This window comes from Geospiza fortis, unplaced genomic scaffold (assembly GCF_000277835.1).
Source record: "Geospiza fortis unplaced genomic scaffold, GeoFor_1.0 scaffold318, whole genome shotgun sequence".
Classification (NCBI taxonomy): domain Eukaryota; kingdom Metazoa; phylum Chordata; class Aves; order Passeriformes; family Thraupidae; genus Geospiza; species Geospiza fortis.
Window position 1 is genome coordinate 920453 of NW_005054371.1, and position 18508 is coordinate 938960.

The 18508-nt window shown below is 41.7% G+C and overlaps 1 protein-coding gene across 2 annotated transcripts in view; it reads right to left on the reverse strand.

Moving 5' to 3' along the window:
* Positions 1 to 18508, reverse strand: part of DOCK10 (dedicator of cytokinesis 10) — a 117389-nt gene that overhangs the window by 75748 nt on the left and 23133 nt on the right. For both annotated transcript variants that reach the window (XM_031060039.1, XM_031060038.1), the window contains exons 2-3: positions 11014 to 11133; positions 3386 to 3475 (exon numbers count right to left, since the gene is read on the reverse strand). In XM_031060039.1, coding sequence (XP_030915899.1) covers positions 3386 to 3475; positions 11014 to 11133 — 210 coding nt within the window. The remainder of the gene's footprint in view (positions 1 to 3385; positions 3476 to 11013; positions 11134 to 18508) is intronic.

Below are 18508 nucleotides of genomic sequence, written 5' to 3' on the forward strand. Positions count from 1 at the left end.
AGGATACAGCCTTAGGAAAGGTAATATTAGGAATGTTTTAATTATCTATAAGGAAGAATTAAATTTTGTTTCCAGTGAAGTGAATGTTTCTTTTTGCCAAAATTATGGACCATGAGGACAGTGCTGACTGGCATTAATGCAGCAGACGTGCAGCAAACTCTGTGAGGAATGAGAAGATTCAGAATTTGGAAGGAAGCAGCATGATAAAGGAAGTCAGGAATACTTAAAACAACAAACCAGTGAAGACAATTTTATTCTGGCTTTAAAAGTTTCTGGAAACTTATCCTTTCTTGGAACCTGATTTAGTTCCTCAGGCTGCTCCTGCCTAAGAAAAGTTAAGGTGGAAAAAATCCAGAAGGAAAATATTCCAATACAACTACAGGCATAGGAATAATCAATTCACAAAGTATTAACTTTAAAATAAAGCTAATACTTAGGAGGTATAAATTAATAAAGGGACTCAGATATTAATCAATCGTAGAATGCAAAATATTTATTCTCTTTGCAGGCATAAAATACTTATTAAGGGATTATTTATTTGCCTTGGTTTTATTTTGTTTTAGATTTTCATTCTGCAGTTTCAGCAAAACACAGGTGGTCAGACATCTTATTTAAAGTCAATTATTCTGCCTCACCCATTGCAATAACATTTCAATATCACAAACAGGGAATGTTTTGAGTTCCTGAGGAATGCAAAAGCAGTGTTAAAAGAACTCAATAGAGAACCAGAGGCAGAAACCCCCCACTACAGGTGGACAGCATCAAATGCCTTTGATACTGAAAGCTCTCCTCAGCAACATCAGCCTCATCTGTGTCCATCTGTCTTGTCAGCTCTTTTGGATCCACAAACTGATATTGCCCAGGCAATTGAGTCCTCCTGGTGTGCCTCTAAGTAATGTTTATGGTTGCTTGAGGAAGGGAAATCTGATCAAATCCCCAAGCTTTGTATGGATTTTGGTAAGGGCTGGGGGAAAAAGCCCCTCATCCTTGAAGGGCTATAGCAATGAAAGGGCTAGAGGCGGAGGAAAAGCTTTCCTACTGCCCCTAGTGGGAAACACACAGCCAGGAAGAGACAGCCAGGGTGTTAAGGCATTATCACAGACTTCTGACAACCCTTTACAAATGACCTTGTCTTGTAGACAAGACCATCTGAACACCACCAAGCACCCAGAAGTAGGAGAGAAGAGATTGTGGACCTAAGGTCTTAAAAAGTTTCAGTACCTCACACTGCACCATATGGAGGAAATTAGTTTCTCCTCCAAGAGCTGATCCCTCTTTTAGAGCTCACCAACTTGCTCCATGTCTTTGTCTCAACTTGCTGAAGTACTGCGATAGTGAGCAGTCAGAGACAGCTGATACCAAAATGGCTTCAGCATGTGGAGCTGGACATTCCCCAGAGTCTCATCAGGAATTAGGCATCTGATCCGGGGCTGCCACAAGTCCAGGTGACCAACAGTCAGTCAAGTGCGCACAAGGTGGACACCTTCACTGCTCATACTGTGCTATTGTTGAAGAAAGACTCCTTCAGTGAGTGAAGAGTTGGCTTTTCCACAGTTCCAAGACAGAGATGAAGGCCACCAACTCCACTCCTATACAACTATCCCAAAGTGCTGAACACCTGCCATGAACACAACAGGCTGCAGCTAGGGCAGTAACATCCCAGCAACTGCTGCAGGGGACAACCATCACAGACCTTCACAGAACCCTGTGCTCAGTTTTGCCTAATTTTGGACTGGAAACCATCCTCTTCATCGAGTTTAATTTATTGTGTATACACATGCATAGTTTTTGGCTTTGTGGCAAATTGGAACATATGCATTACTACTTTAAACAGGGTCTCTACCCTGCTACTCTTCCATGCACAGCCTTAGTCCTGCAGTACTGCTTTTTTCCACTGCTTTGCTCCCCTGTCCCCCTCCCCTTGGCTCCCTGGTAGTGCAGAGAGAGCTAATAGAGACACTCAATATGTGTTTTACCAGGTTGCCATTAGCATCCCCTTGGCGTACTCGGCTGTAGCGATTCCCAGGCACTGTGCACCGTGTTCCATTTTTAGACTCTCCACTTTCTCTGTAAAGCCATGAGCACAGTGCTGGCCTTGCAACTTGTGGAACCTTAAAATAAAAAGCAGACCCCAAAGTGCTGAAAGGGCACTGAGGCTTCTGGGAAGGCAGATAACTCCACAAGCTATGTTATCTTTTAACACTGCTGCCAGATTAACAAAAATGGCCAAGTTCAGGCAATCTGAGCTGGCAGTAAATTATTGTTGCTCTTTTTAGACCTGCTGAAAAGAAATAGGGCCAGCCTGTAAAACATCACATTGCATACAATTCAACAGCTACATTTCTGCCTAATTTTGGACTTAAGGATTTCTAATCCCTGTGCTTGTCTGTGACTGACTTTTCCCCACAGTTTCCCCTTGCAATTATAGCACATATGAAATACTTTTTCAGACCAGGAGCAAGGTGTGAAAAATCCCAATCTGTGAAAAAAAGGCTGAGAACCATCTTGTTATGGGCTAATCATAAGTGCTTGGAATTTAACTCCTTCTCAAAGCTGGCCAAAAATTTGGTTTCATAAACCTGTTTTGTAAATGCAAATGGTGAGCTATTTTTCACATCCATAATGAAAGATGGGAATGTTCAGGGGTTCATCTAAAGTAAATTCCTTTGAACAGTGCAACCAGCTCCTCTAAAGTCCTTCAAAATGATAAAACCAGTGACAACACGAAATATTCCTGAGGCAGCAGAATGAGAAATCTTCTCCTACAATCTGAAATCAGGTATGGAAACAACACAACCATAGGGGTTTTTTAAAGTTAGAGCAATTTTTCACTCCTGGTGGGCCTCTAACTGTCAAGGAAGAACTTGTTCAACTTTCTGTTATGATAAGGCCAAACAGACTCTAAATACTGACAATAAATAGAAACCCCTAAACACCCTTCACAGTGCACCTACTCCTCATATGTACACCTGCAAATGAGATACATACCTTGTAATAACACCTAAGAGTCTAAACCAGTGCCAATTGGCTACCTATTTTTGGAAAGGCATCAATATTTTCAAAGTGCAAAGCACATGCAGATCACCAATCATTAGCAGTGATGTAAAAATACCAACATCAATAACAGTGGACTAGTGGTGACAGGGAATGCAGCTGGAAAACAGCACAATGACAGGCTAATTCAGCGCATTTGCATTTTTTCTGGATACAAACATCTCATAATGGGCAACTGCAGGCACGCTGTTAACCCTCCCCCCTCCTACTGGCCTTCAAAATTGAAACCCGATTCAAATCACCTAAAGCGTATTAAAAGAAAAAAGATGTTAATTATAAACATAGCAAACCTCCCCCAAACTCTTGGTTGCATTTAAAATTAGATACTCACCTCTCTAACAAATAAATTTTCTGCTTTTTGTTCTGCATCTTCCGGTACAGAAGGATACAGTGTCCTGATTTCCAGTGAAATTGTGTCTATCTGACAATAAACAAAAAAAAAAGCAATTTAGTCAAAGCCAAACAGAAGAGCAGTTGTGTCTCAGGAAGAGGTTAAGAACCTTGCTATCATGGCTTGCATTTTTCACTTTGTCGTGCAGCCAACACACATGCATACCAACAACTGCAACCCAGCTCCTGCCCACACACACCATTCAATACTATCAGCTAAGGCATTAATTATGAGCAAGAACAGTGTTCAAGTAGATTTCTGGGAATAAAACAGTTCCAAGCAAAGTTCCTTCAGCCTCTGAGGTTTCTGATAAAAAAAAGTCAAGTTTTCCTTACATCCTCTCCCAGACATACGTGCCAAATCCAACAGTGATACTTGCTTCCTCCACTTCCCTTCTCCACCTCATGCTTTTTGGGGAGGAATGTGGAGACAGAACTAAAAGCTTTGACGCAAGAAGAGCAGAGTGGCCCCAGGAAGCTGGAAAAGGAGTGCCACAGGACAGCTCCATGGCTGGAAAGCAAGGAGAACCAGGCAGCAGCTTCTCAGAGGGACATTGCCACCTGTGGGCACAGGCAGCAGGACACTGGCACTGCCTGCAGCCCCTTCCAGCCTCCACAAATTAAGCCCTATTTCTGAAAGCAGCTGCTGGCTGAGCTGTCTTGTCAGGCCCCAGAGCAGGAAACCACAGAGAGAAGTGGATCTCCTGAAGTTCTCCACAAGGAGCCAAGCTGCTCTTGGCTCCCAGCAGGCCAGCAAGAGGCCAGGGCCACCAGCAGTGCCTGTGTGACCCTGGGGTTGGCCAAGGCAGCCACTTTGCAGAAAGCTCACAGGAGGAAGCTTTGGGGTGTTTTCAATTAACCTACAGATCTGTCCCACTCATTTTCTCTGCCATAAGAGAAAACAACCAAAATCAATGCCCAGCAGCCCAGATTATACTCTCTCAATGGAGTAACTCTGTCATTCAGGATAGCAAAGGACTGAAACCAGACAAATCTGACTTCCCAAACACATTTTCTCTTCCATTACAGAAAGACCCACAATTTCCAGAGGAAGGCCTGAGGCATACAACTGGTTTAGTATGAAGAATCACCACCTACTAATTCCATGAAGCAGCTTGCAGTACCTCCTGCATCCCTGGAGGCTCTCCTCCATATCCTCACCCTCAGAATAAAAGGTGATGTTTTCTCTCCATAAACTGAAGCACCCAAACTCTACATAACAAGTGCCTGCATATTTTTGACTGCATTTTTCCTTAGAGTTTATGTGAACTGCTCTGATTTCCCTCCATCACTTTCCACATGAGTAGTTATGAAAAAAAGGCACATATCACTCAGGCAGAAACATCATGGGATTCCCCAAACTTCTGCTTCATCTGGAGAGCTCAGGACACAATATGATTAAACCACAGCTCTTACAAAAAATGATGGGGGCCTCACAGACACCAGAAAGAGAAAAAAATCCCATTGTTCTGACAAACAGAGCAGAGTTTTCTAAAATGTGTGTTCCTGGGCTCTACCCATCTGTGTTACCAATGCCTGCATGAAGTGATTTACACAATCATTGAGTCGATGAGTAAAAGAGACAAAAGATAGAGGAGTATGACTTTTCAGGCCATGCATAGTAATAGATGTCTGAATTCTTGGTTGCTTAGGGACTTCCCAGCAGTACTCTCAGTCTCTGAAAGGCACCTTATTCCTTTTTCTTCACACACATGTGACATTTTAAGCAGTGAAGTTTTTTAAGCAGTCACGACAAGACACAATCCCTGAGCACGGCTGGAAAGCCTGGGGTGCCCCTGTGGCCCCTGATATGAGCTTGTAATGCACCCTGTACCTCACTCTGACCCTGTCATGGTGGTGAATAAACTTCAGAGACCTGCTCTGCTTGCCCACAGCAAAACTGTCCTGCTCCACATATTGCACAGAAAGTAGTTTCAAGTATCTTTTTTTATAGGCAACTCATAGAGCAAGTCAGTTTTTTTTACCTAATACAACACTTCTTGTTAACTGATATGAACACACTGATTGAGAGAGCTACTATTTGCCTTAGTGGGGCCATTTGCCTCCCTGTCCTTACACAGCCTGTTAAAAATACTGTAAGCTGAACAAGACAGGTAACCCAAGCCCACTGTTCTGCCTATGGTATGGTCCCCACTGTCCTTCTCAACAAAACTGCACTTGAAGGAAAGAAAAGAACCACAGCCCTACAAACCTAAGAAATCAGGTAACACTGGGCTTGTTGCCTTTGTAGACTTTGACAAAGAATATCACAGGTTTATTTACAAAGAATTGGGACATGGAAAATGTTGCATATTGTTATATTTAAACTCGTGTTAAAACTACAAAGAACTTCCCTTCTGAGAACTGGTTATGTTTAACCACTTAGCTGCAAAAGCTTGGCCACAAAGGCTCTTCCTGTTCATAGTTGATTACTTTCAAAGTTAAATGCTCTTAAAGGCTGATCGGGCATGGCGTTATTCACCAAAACTGCTTTATTCAGAAAAGAACTAAATCCCAACAACAGAATATATCCTTCTGAAACAGTCATCCAAAAAATCAGAGATTTTATTTAGAGAATTCAGTATTGATAAATATGCTGTGAATTCAGCCTAATTTTCTAATGTTTAGGCAATCATGGCAATTGTTTGTTCGACCCAGAGACCAATTACCCTCTCATTTGCACATGCAAACTGTGGTAATCAAATAATGCAGGTATCAGCCTAAAGCATTCAAGTCTATAATTCTTCTGAATTATTTTTAATTTATTTTATATAAATATCCTATATCCAACCATGATTTCTGGCACTGTCAGGCTGTCTCATTTGCATAAGCTGCTGGTCTCAGGTGTTGGATGAGCTATAAGGTGTAACTTCACTAAGCACCTTCTCTTGCCACATTCACTTTCTACAGTGAAGCACAGAAGTTAATAGTGCTCCTTCTCAAACACTGATCAGGAATAATGTTTTCAGGCAGTGACTACTTCCCAGTGACATGGTGAATTTAACATTTGAAAATGGAGTTCAAACTCCATTAGCCATTTCAAGCATTTTCAGTCTCAATCTATTCTGAACAGCTTTTAGTCTGAGAGCACATTAGCAGTGGTTAAATCTTTAGAGCGATGCACCAACAATGATATTTACTTCCTGCAAAGGCTGCCCTTTAGAGAGACCTAACTACACACTGGCTGACATGTTCCTCCCTGATAATGCTGAAGTTCAGGCTCTCTAATGAAAAGCTGCTCAGCCCCACTTTCATCCAAGTAAACAGATTTACTAAACATTACCAAAAATGCAATGACATAGTCCATCAAAATAACAAAGACTGAGATGCAGCTATGCTGTACCAATACCACAGTGCTGAGGCTGCTGTGGTCGAGAGCTCCCTGAGAGACTGGAGCCTCAGCACAGACCTCATCACCTGTGTGGGGCAAAGAAAGCAGGAACAGAGCACATTTAAAGGACAGATTTTGCCCTATCACTCCCTGACTCAGGGATTCAGGGTGAGCAGCTATGCTTTGCCCACAGCTTGCCTTGCTGACTGTATTAGCTCTCTCTATTTACAGCTGGAGTGCCTCCCTAGGAGTCCAGATGGCTCTCACTGTCCTGCTCTGCCAGCCCATGCAAACTTGCATGTCAAGGATGCCCATAACCCCATTAATTGTGACAGTAATGGACTCCACTTCGGCTCCTCTAGGAATGAGCAGATACTCACATGCAAAGTGGGAGCTATGTCATGTGCTATCTGAAATAACTCATGATTTCATCACTGTAAATCTTCTGATCTTAGAAGTAACAGTCAGGTTTCCAGGGGATTTTCCAAGGAGTCTCCAAGGCCTGCATTCCAGTTGCCCCTATGGCATGCACATTTCATGTTAAGAGACAGGGTCCTTGTCTTGCTCCCTCCCCTTACAGATGCATCTGGTTCAGCTATGAACTTCTGTATCCAAATGAACAACTTTTGTGCCTGCACAGCATCTAGAAAGCAGAGGCTGCACAACCTGAAAAACAGGGAGATTTTGGCTTTTGTTCAGAGCTAAAAAAAAGAAGCCTGGAAACAATCATGCCTGCAGTGATGGCAAATACAGCAATTTCACAACTCAGCCCCTCTTCTTCTAAGGCCTCCATGATGCTTGGAGGGAACAGGGCTCCCAGGTGGGCTTTCAGAAGCCCAAAGAGTCAGGAGCACATCAGACTGAACTTCAATAGCTTTTGCATTATGCAGGCAAGTTTTGCCATCTTACACCTGTCCTAAATTTAGGCAATGAATTATTGTTTCTGTTGCAGGTTGAAAACCAGGCATTCAGCCATATTTATATAAATAGTTTAAAAAAAGTCTGTGTTCTGCTTTTCAAACAGATTTAGGAAAGTCATACGTGAGAAGGAGGAACAAATTTCCATGACCCAGAGAATTTAACATACAAATTTAAGTGACTATTAAATACCTTAATCTACCTTTTTAATACAATTAACTTATATTTACCAACATACAGTTAACATATTTAGCTACAAATATGTAAACCTCCACACAAGAAAAGCTATTAGCAAAGGAGTGCTGATCCTGCCAGCACTCCTTGCCACTAAGGAAGAGCAGCAGTGATTTTAAGCAAGACTTCAGATTCTGGAGATTTGAAAAGAGACTGCTGGGCATTTGGTAAATTTCCAAAGGATGGAAGAAAAGATAAAAAAATACCTGTGAAAGGGTACAGCAAGTATTTCATTTGGATGTATGACAGTGCTTAGGAGCAGAAGTACAAATGTATGACAACAAACCCAGGGAACACTAAGATGTCAAAGTTAAAGGTGGGAGTGAGACCAACATGAAGGAAGGTGTAACACTGCCTTCATGGCTTCCTTTCTGCAAACACCCTGTGGAGAAGTGAGAAATAGGAATCCCAGACAGCAGCAGCTCCAGTTGTCAAGGAGAGTGTGGCCAGGTTTAGGGAACAGAAGGTGAAGGAAGCAAAGCAACCCAATGGTGAGGATGCAAAACTACCAGGATCATCACCAAGCTTTTCACAGGTACAACAGGAAGCCCATCACCTCATTCCCACTACCACCAAGAAGTACAGTGTAAGCTCTGCACCGATGTACCGCTGCAGACATTTCCACTGGCCATTGTTTCACAGCACAGCGACTGGAGGGAAATTTGTTCATGGGATCCAGGAACAGGTGAAAAATGAAGCTGAGCTGACATGCTTTTTCTGAAATGAAAAATGGACTTTAGGCAGGCAAATGAGTTATAAGGAGGGAATTGCTAGGAGAACAGGAAGTGGAAGTGATGTGAATCAAATATTTATTTTTTTAAGGGGGTTATTAAGCACGGTTACAAAAGAAGTGAAATATCTTTTCCCCAACTGGAATAAAACCAGAGAAGGCATCTGTCATGTATACATCTTGCACCTTCTGTGGAGATGCAGGGAATGGAGGAATACAGTCTATCAGGCTCAGATTGATATAAAGAATTCTCTGCTGTTCCACAGACTTCACATAAGATGTTGGAAATTTTTGAACCTGAAATTCCAACAGGAAATGACCAACAGAAGTCATGTGAGAATAACAGCATTCTCTCTGAATGCAAGTCAAAAAGAGAAACAAATCTGAGAAGAAACAACAGCTACAATAATTCACCCATAACTGATGCACGTGGTGAACACGACAGATCCAAAAATAGGAAATCATTATTAAAAGCAGAATTTTCTCCTACGTTCACTACTTCAGCCAACTCTTTTGGTAGGGGTTTTACTCTGAAGAGACTTTTGCCCCCAGGATGTGCTCACCCACAGGCCCAAATTTGGGCTGTATCAACATGAGACATGAAGTCTGCAGCAAGTGTAACCATTAGGAGTCAAACAGAGCTGGCCACCATTTCCTTGGGCATTATCACATTAAATCCCACTCAGAGCCAGCCTGGGCACCTCCTAATTCAGTCAGACATGGATCTCTTTCTACTCAAGTGGCTGACCCAGACTTTTATGCTCAGGTAATATTTCAGCAGATAGATACTTTGGAAATAGATACTTTGCAACTGGAAAGCCTGCCTGGGACAAAAGCCCTGCAGTCCTGTCTGGTGACATAAGCTCTTGCCACTGACACTGACTGCAACAGGAGATAACAAACATGAGAGAGGTTCATGGCAAGGATATGGACCCTACCTACCATGGTCTGCAGTTCTGTGAGTACAGACCACCTCTACCATGCAACTACCTCTCTTGTCTGCCTTAATATATTTTTTATTATTATTTCTTGAATTAAAATAGATTGTGCCAAATAGTTGCAAAGCATAACACAGAGGAAACAAAATAGAACTAATTTCTAAAAATCCAGGCAACAACTGCTCAAAATAAAATGAAAATAAGGCTATGAGAATCTTGACAGACAGAGGTCTTCAGCAGTAGGACAAGATTCTTCCTTCATTGAGAAGATTTGCTCCATGGACTTAAGCTCAGTTACTCTAAATCAAAGGGCTCAAGGGCCTTGAGATAGCACACAGTATGTCTAGTCAGCTTTGTAATGCTAAGTTTCAATTTCATAAATTGACAAATGTGCAAAATGGATAAAGGAATTAAGAATAATGAGGAAATCTATTCTGTTTAGCTTCTCTCAATCCCATGAGCACATTAACTCAGTTAATGCCACCAAGGAAATAGAGCCATTTAGTAAAACAAAGCAGTCTATTAGATTAAGCTGCCCTCCTAGGACAGTAGCAGTGCCATGAGCTGATGGGAAGGGCCCTCACAGAGCAGTTACAACTGGTCACAAATTGAAATGTCTTTCCATTAGAGAATGCCTATTCATCAAAACCTAAATGTTATAAAAAAAAAAGGGGGTGATTTTGCAGAAGTTGCTGTTCAATGCAGGCAATGTGCCCATGCACTTGCCTGGCAACACAGCTCCCCAGGCACCCTTCTGAGCTCGCCAGGCACCCTTCTGAGCTCGCCAGGCACCCTTCTGAGCTCGCCAGGCACCCTTCTGAGCACCCAGCACTGCCCCTGGAGTGCTGCCCTGGCCCTCCAGGCTCCCAGTGTCTGCAGTTTGCCAGGACAAGCAATGGGGAACCCAGGATGAGGTCAGGCAGCTCCATGGCTGTGGGGCCAGGGATCTACTGCTCCTCAGTGTTCCACCATGAGAGTTTCCTCAGCACCAGAGACTCTATCTAGTGGTCAAATACATCAGACAGAACAGTACCAGAAGTTACAGGTTAAATTAGACTATAATGGTATGGAGAAATTCTAGGACTGGCCAAACTAATACTGTGCTGAGCAAACAGACAAGTATACATTATAGAATAACCTGTTTAGTGGGTTCCTGAACATCTGTATCTGGGAACAACCAGGGCTTCAAACTTTATCTAATCCTGAGCAGTAAAGTCACGCATATATAAATGTCAGAGAAGAAAAACTTCAAAAATCAAGTGAATTTGGTGGGAGGGAAGTATGGCATTATGCATGAGTTAAGAAAATTTTAGAGAGGCCTTGGACAATTATCTGGCTCTCCCTCTAGCAGTGGAGATTAAATCAATGAACAGCACAAACCTAAGCAAAGGAACAACATATATTTGCCTTGTACTTACTGAAAAGTCATCATCAGGGAATAATATCAGATCCTTGAACTGGCTGTCCCCAATATTTTTTTCGATCTCTGTGATAACAGCTTCATAATCCAAAGGCTCCAAGAGTTTGGGTTTTTCCTGCTGTGGAAAAAAAGAAAGATCAAGTGATCTCTTTACACACAATTTGCTTTCCTCCCCCTTCATGAACTGAGATCTGTGGCATTTTTGCTTTTGTACACAAAAGCATGAATAACTTCTCCTTTCATTCCATTCTGCTCAGCTTGTTGCATCTGAGCTCATGCATGAGAGTGAAGGGAGGAAGTTGGGCCACTTGTAAGAGCCACTCTCCACCTCAAAATTCCAGAGCAATCTGTCAGCTCATTACAGAGAATGAAACCACCACGTTAATTTACCTGGAAGTCTCAGGAATTCTCTCTCTTTCTCCATAAATGCATCAAGAAAACTGATGGACACAGTTTGAAGTGAACATAGATAGAACTTTGAGCTAATGTGTTTCAGAATAAGAAACCTACTTTTTCTTCACTGTCTTACACAATTCACCTTTTGAACTGCTGGCAGCTTGTGAAAGCCACCATATTGTTTTACTTGCTAATAATCCCAGGTTATTCTCCTGGGGTAAACTATCTGTCATCCACCTCCACAACTTCTCTTGTCAGAAAGCAGGGCTAGTATCATCATAGCAGAACTACTATTGCCTGAAACAGCACTAAAGTAAGAAACCACCACAGGAAAAAGTAAAGTCACAGTGTCTTGAAACACAACCCAAAAATAGAAAAAGAGAAGCCTGCCTGACATGCTAGAATACATTAAACAAATGAAGAGTCATGTACTAGAGTGAGAACATTTGCTCAATTCAAAGATGTAAGCATCAGGAAGAGTGAATGAGAAAAGGCAAGAGAACTGCCAGAAGGGATGGAAATGAAAGTGATGAGAGAGAAAAAGGACACTAGTGGAAAGCAAATGCAGAAACATTTACTGTCTTAGTCTGATTCAAAAGAGGACATTAGATAAGTAGTATTTTAGCCACTGTTCTTTCATTGGGCTATTCAAAATTATATAAAATTTCCCTCTGTCTTCCCTAAATCAAAACCAAGGTGTATTGAAAAAGAAAGTTTTGACATCTCCATAAAACAACTTTCTGCAATGAGATTTTCCATCATATATGATTTTACCTATCTCATTCATGTATGGTCCATTATATATATAATGATTCAAATGTAATAGTCCCTCTCTCTTTTGACTTTGTCCTAGAAAGTTCTTGTTTATTCTGTAATCTCAAAATCTTTTATGAACATTGTGTCCCTTCTATACTGAGTCCAAGACTCCCCTTGGCATCAAATGCATCTATGAATAGCTTAATTAAGTATCAGTTACACAGCCACATAAATTAGATTAAAACACAGGAATACACAGGTTCTAAGAAAGTTATTCAATTGCTGAACAGCTGCTGCAAGAATCACAAAACAACTCAGGACCTCTGCAGGTCATCTACTCCAGCTCCCTGCTTAAAGCATCAAAGCTCCACCAAAGTCTGGCAAGGCAATTGAAAAAAGTTAGATTGAACTGCTGAAGGAGCAGTTCTATTACTTCTCTTCTTGATCTATTAACTCTCACACTTCCAATTGCACACTTAAGAATAATAAATTTCTAAAAATCATTACTATTTAGCATTCACAGGCCACAAGCACTATCTACTGATGCTGAGACATCCAAGGATTATAAAAGACAGGCAAGATCAACACATAACAGTAACAAATTGAAGAAAACAGCTTTAATGTTTGATTTAGATTCTGTGACAGGACTGGATTCTGGTTTTGTGATGTCCAGTTAAGACAAGGAGCCCTACCAGGACATAAGATTTCATAATAACCCAGCCACTTCACCTTAAGCTGTCCCAAACCAGCACTTAGCCCTGGCCTGTCCCAGCTGACACACAAATATCCAGTCCTGCTCAAGGAGCTCTTGGGCTCAGTGTCAGCCATACCCTTAGGGAGGTCTCTCTGTCTTTTGCTGACAGTGGCTCCCCACAGGAACTTAATGGGGTCACTTGGCCACGTCACCATACACAGCTTGCTCTCATTCCCTTCCAAACTCTGGTAAGTCACTGCAGTGTCTTTTGACAGGAGTTTCATACTTTTTGTCATTAAATCTGTCATTGCATCTATTTATTAAACATTACTTTAAAAACATACATTTCAAGGAGTTAGAATCATGAAGAGAAAACACCAGTGCACACTGAGTGTACCATTTATGCTGTACCACCGATTTTGGTAATGATACCTAGGCCTGAACAAAGTTCATTCAGTTCAAGTTCAGCAGAAAGCAAACTGTTACCTTCAGTAGGAAACCTTATTGCAACCATTTACCAGAAGACTCAAAGTAAAAGAAATACATGCACTGACATTTATGAGGCACCAGTGCTTCACACAGGCATTTTTCGTATGTAGTGGTTTCACTAAAACACGAACATTTTCTACAGAAAATTCGTGACATTGACTACGCTGATAACCCTCCCTTCCCAGAGCTGATACTGTCAGGCTAATGATTCTGCAACAATCTCAACTCTTAGTAAGACAGATACGCCCCTGAAATCATAAAATATATGCTCTCCAAAACAAGACATGTGCCAACACAATCTTAATCTTGGTCAGATGCTCCTCAGAAACATCACGAATGTCAGTTTTCAGAATTTACTAAAAAAAAAATAAGAAAACAAATAACATAAGTAGTCACCTTCCTATTGAAGTCATAGACTAGGGAAGAGCCAGGAAACCCCAGAGCTTTTGGGACTTCTCCTGAAATATGGGGAAATCCCATAAAAATGTGTAGCATTTGCAGGTTTTCTACGCTTGTGGAAACCACCCTTTTTCTGGGGCTGGCAGAAGGAAGATGTATTCCTTCTTCCCCATGGAAATCCCAGTAAGGTTGGGGTGAATGCAGCTACATCCCCCTCAAAGTTAATATTCTGCAGATGTTGGGGTGCAAGTGGAGGCAGGGTAAGCTATGCCACATTGCCCTCTCTTTGCTCTTCAGAAACCAGCAATGCTCACAAAGCCATTGCTGAAAGATGCTCTAACACTCCAGGGCAAAACTTCTCCTTGGCAGCTGCAAGGTCATTTACATGAGACAAAAATACAGCTCGAGAAAACCCCGGAGCAGAGGAACACAGCAAGCATATGAACATCTCTGTTCCCACAGCACTCATTCTCCTGCTCTCAGTGCTCCAAAGGGCATGATCTGATGGAAGCATTTTAACAGATGTTAACAGAGAAGTCTTTGGAGAAACATTACACATCTGAACTAAATACAAGTAGATATGACATTATCAAACCTACAGCAAAACTTTTCACTGAAGCACTTCAATATTTATGCTGATGTTTTCCTACTGATGCAATAAAAATTACTTCCTTCCATGTCAGTACAGCAAAATCCTGTGTAAAATGCAATACTGTATTATGCCAGCTCTCATAAATCATAGATGCAAGTAATAGCCCATCCTTGTCAATACAGTGGCTGCAGAGATAATTTAGTCCATTCCCTGCCAGCATCAAGCATGATAGTATAATAAACATGATGCCTCTCTCCATCAATTCTGCATGTTCTTACAGACCAGAAGACTCTGCTCTGTGGACACTGACTCCATGCATTGCAGAGCCAGTATTTTGGACTTGGCAGGGCTCAGCAGTGCAGTGCTGGTGTTGCAGTTGTGATGGGAAGTGGCAGCTGGTTAGTTAGCAGCTTATCTCTGCGGCTCTGGGGGGGGCTGCTCGGTTTTTCCCTCCCAAGCAGACAGAAGCAGTGATGCTGGGATTAGCAAATTCCTCCCTGCAAGCACTAGCAGAGATCTGCAAATGAGTGGGGCTGATTTAAAGCTAATTTAATAACCACAGCACTGCCTCTTCTCAATTTAACTTGTCTGTTCTTTTTGGAAACAGGCCAACCTGGCAATCCGTGCCAAAATCGAATTATGCTGGCTTGGATTTCTGTAATGCTTTTTATATTCTCCATCTCAAGTGAGTAATGAATTTAGTTGTGCTGAAATGGTTGTGAATACATCTAGTAAAAAGGCACTCTCTGACTCCTCACCTGCTACAACATCTCAGCAGTACCATTTACTTCACACCCTGACAGTGTAGTGCAGCTTTGTATGTTGTTGAGGCAGCTTTTCCACACTCTTTTGGAACACTGGAGAGATGTTAAATCAGAGCCAACACCATGAGAGGACAATACAGTTTCACAGGGGTGAAATCAGCCAGATTCCACCAGTGATATATAGCTTTATTGCCATCATCTTCTGGTCTAGGTAAGAAAGGATTATATTTCCCTGTAGTAATTACCCAAAATAGCCACATAAATGATATTACAGAATCAAATATGGTACTTGACTTCCCTCCAGATGCACAGACATTGCACACTGATGCTAGCACCCATCTTTTCTTCATAATTATATCTCATCCTCCTAAAGCTGCATTTCTGTGAACACTGTCTGAAGGAGGAAATGATGTAACAGAGACCAATAGTCTCTGAACAGTCATCCCAAGAACTTCCCAATTCTAAAAATAAGCTAGACTAACTGCTTTGATTTCTATGCTTTAATGTCATATTATTCTGACACCAAATCATAATTATCTAGAATTTATTGAATTTAATAGAGATGTTTAAATTAATTCCTTTTCTTCCATGCAGCAGAAATTAAAAAAAAAAAAGGAAACAGATAAACAGAAAGAAGTCAAGTTGATAAAATTCAGTTACCTGGACTTCAGTTACTCTAACCCTATCTCTGTGACAGGAGGATCCATGTTCATAAAGAGAGTCAAAACTACTGTGATGGCCAGATTGATAAAGATCAAGCAAGACTCAGATTTTATATTTTATCCAAGCTGTGGCTTGTCAAAAATGACAATTTATTCTAATATACATTTGAAATACTGAAATGGGCACTTAAAAGAGAAAAGGCTACTTACTACAACAACAGCATCACCTTCCTTCATTTTTTTAGACTTCTTAATGATATTATGAACCAAACCCAATCTCACCAAAACTCAAAAGAGCAAATAAAACTGCTTTCCAGGATGACACCAACATGAAGTGCTTCTCACACTCCTTTGTTCTTCTTTTCCTTTCCCCAGTTAAACACTGTGCCTCTGATATAACACATGTCTTTCTATGTTCTCATATGGTTAATATATGTAGCTAATTACATTCCACCAGGGCAGGCCAACTTCAGCTGAATATTTCTTTGCCAAGTCTGTCCAAACTGAAGCTAAAGAACAGCCAGAACTCCACGACTTTTGGAGAAAATGCAGCATAAAGGCTGAATTTAACCCTGTCTCAGATATGCCGGAGATCCAGCTGGCCCTGCAGTTCTGAGTTGTGCTACCTGAGCACTCAAGGAGCCAAAGCTGAAGCCATAAAACAATTTGGGTTTCACAGAATCGCCAAAACTTTTGCATTTCTGTAGGACCAAGGTATGTCCCTATTCACAGGGCAGCAGAGCAGTTTGGTGCCTGGGGTGAATTCCAAGGGAAGGATATCTCCATGGGGTGCACCTTTTCCCCCACCAGACCATGGGTGAGCAGCCCAAGAGCCCATGTACTCCTGGCAGGGAGTCTCACAGCAGCCCTTGTATCCAGGGGCACAGACAGCACAGCCACTCTGGGATTAAGGGGACCCCACCAGCCTCAAGCTGCTGAGCTGGGAGTGACAGGAATCACCCACTGAAAATGCTTCACCCCACAGGCCTGCCCTCCCTCCACACTCTGCATCACCTAACAGAGATTTCCTTTAAGGAAAGTTAGTTTTGCATTTCAAGCACAGGGCAGGCAATTCAAGGTCTGCAAAAGGTGTCTGAGGTGTGGATGGGGAGGCACAGCCAGAACCAGCAGGCAGGTCTCTCCTTTAGATTCAGATCTTCTTTATGACTGCTTGGCCTGTTCTGCATCTATTTACAGTCACCAAACTCTCTGGCCACATTACAAAGGCTTCCTTTGGCTCAGTATGTGATCCACAGTCAACAAATTTATTAAAATTAGTGGTACAAAGAAAATTTTCTTAGACACATCCCTCTCCCACCTTAAAATACATTTACTTGTCAGGTCCAAAATGTTTAATTTGTCATGACTTTCAGTAAACCTTGGAGAATTGCACTTGGAAATAATCCAGTCAGGGCTGCAAAGCACCACTAATATACTCTTCAGTGTCAGCACTGAAGCCAACGTGCCAATAAATTTCATTAAAGCGATTTCCAGTTCCCACACAATTCTGCTACAGCGAAAATCACAAAGAATTATGAAGAATCCAACCCCCAATTCCTAGTGCTTCAGAAATTACTTGCCAAAATGCTATAGTATCCCCATCAGCTCAAGCAGAGCAAAAGAAAGGAAACCTGTTGAAGACCCTTCTGGGAATAACAAAAGTGAAAAGTAATTTTCAATCTTTAAAGCCTCTTTATTTAAAGAAAATTCCAATTGATACCAGTAAGTGACCTGCTTCACTAAATGAGACTTACTTTGTACAAATGCAGCTGGGATAGGATGAACCCTAATTGCTTACACTACCATTGTTTTATGGATCACAATCTCTGTACGTCTACTTTGTATTATGTTCCAGCTTTAAAAATTACTGTCAGAGAATTCAGCATGACTTGAAAAACAGAAACACCTCTCATGTGGACGAGCTAACTCAAAACTTTCATGTCAACTGATGGTCCAGCTGGAGCCCTTGGAGCCTTCAGTGGCACAGGGAGCTGCCCCAGCACAGCGAGCGATGAGCGGCCGGGCTGAGGCTGCTCAAACCACAGAGAGCTGTTCTCAGGCAATTGGGTGTGACCCACTCTTTCTAGCACCTCTTGGTTCTCAAGACAACTTATCCTTCCTTCATTATGAATTTTGAAAGCTCCAGCCCTCATAAAGCTACCTCCCTTCTGGTTAAGCTGTGGAAGCCACACAGGACTGTGGGGTCGCCAAAGCATCCAGCTGGGGGGTGAGAGGAGATGCTTTGTGCCATGACTTAGCCACACGCATTTCCTGAATTCTGCCTCCCAACCATGATTATGCACCTGGCATTGCAGCCTTGTGACTCTGGAATGTCCATCTTCATGAACTAGCACTTGTCCTTTTGGACAGTTGATAAAATTATCAGTATAATCTGCAAAAAACATTCAGGGTAACACGGCAACAACTTACTCGTTCTCTCTGCTTATGGAGTATCTTGAAACTCTCCTTAGGAAGGAGGTTAAAAAATTTCATTTAATCATGAAACTACTAAAATCAGCCACTGACAAGAAAGTGCTAAGTTTCAAATTTGGATTTAACTGGTTGGCTTCTCAAAATGTCAAGAATAACAGCTTCTAAATAGTGAGGACTTCTGAAGCCTAGACTAAATATTTGTCCATAGGTCACCTCAGGAGAAAAACAAGAAAGTTTTGTAAAGCATCGTAAGTTTTTTTTTTTTTAATAATTTACATAGACCTTTCACCTAGCAACACTCAGCCACT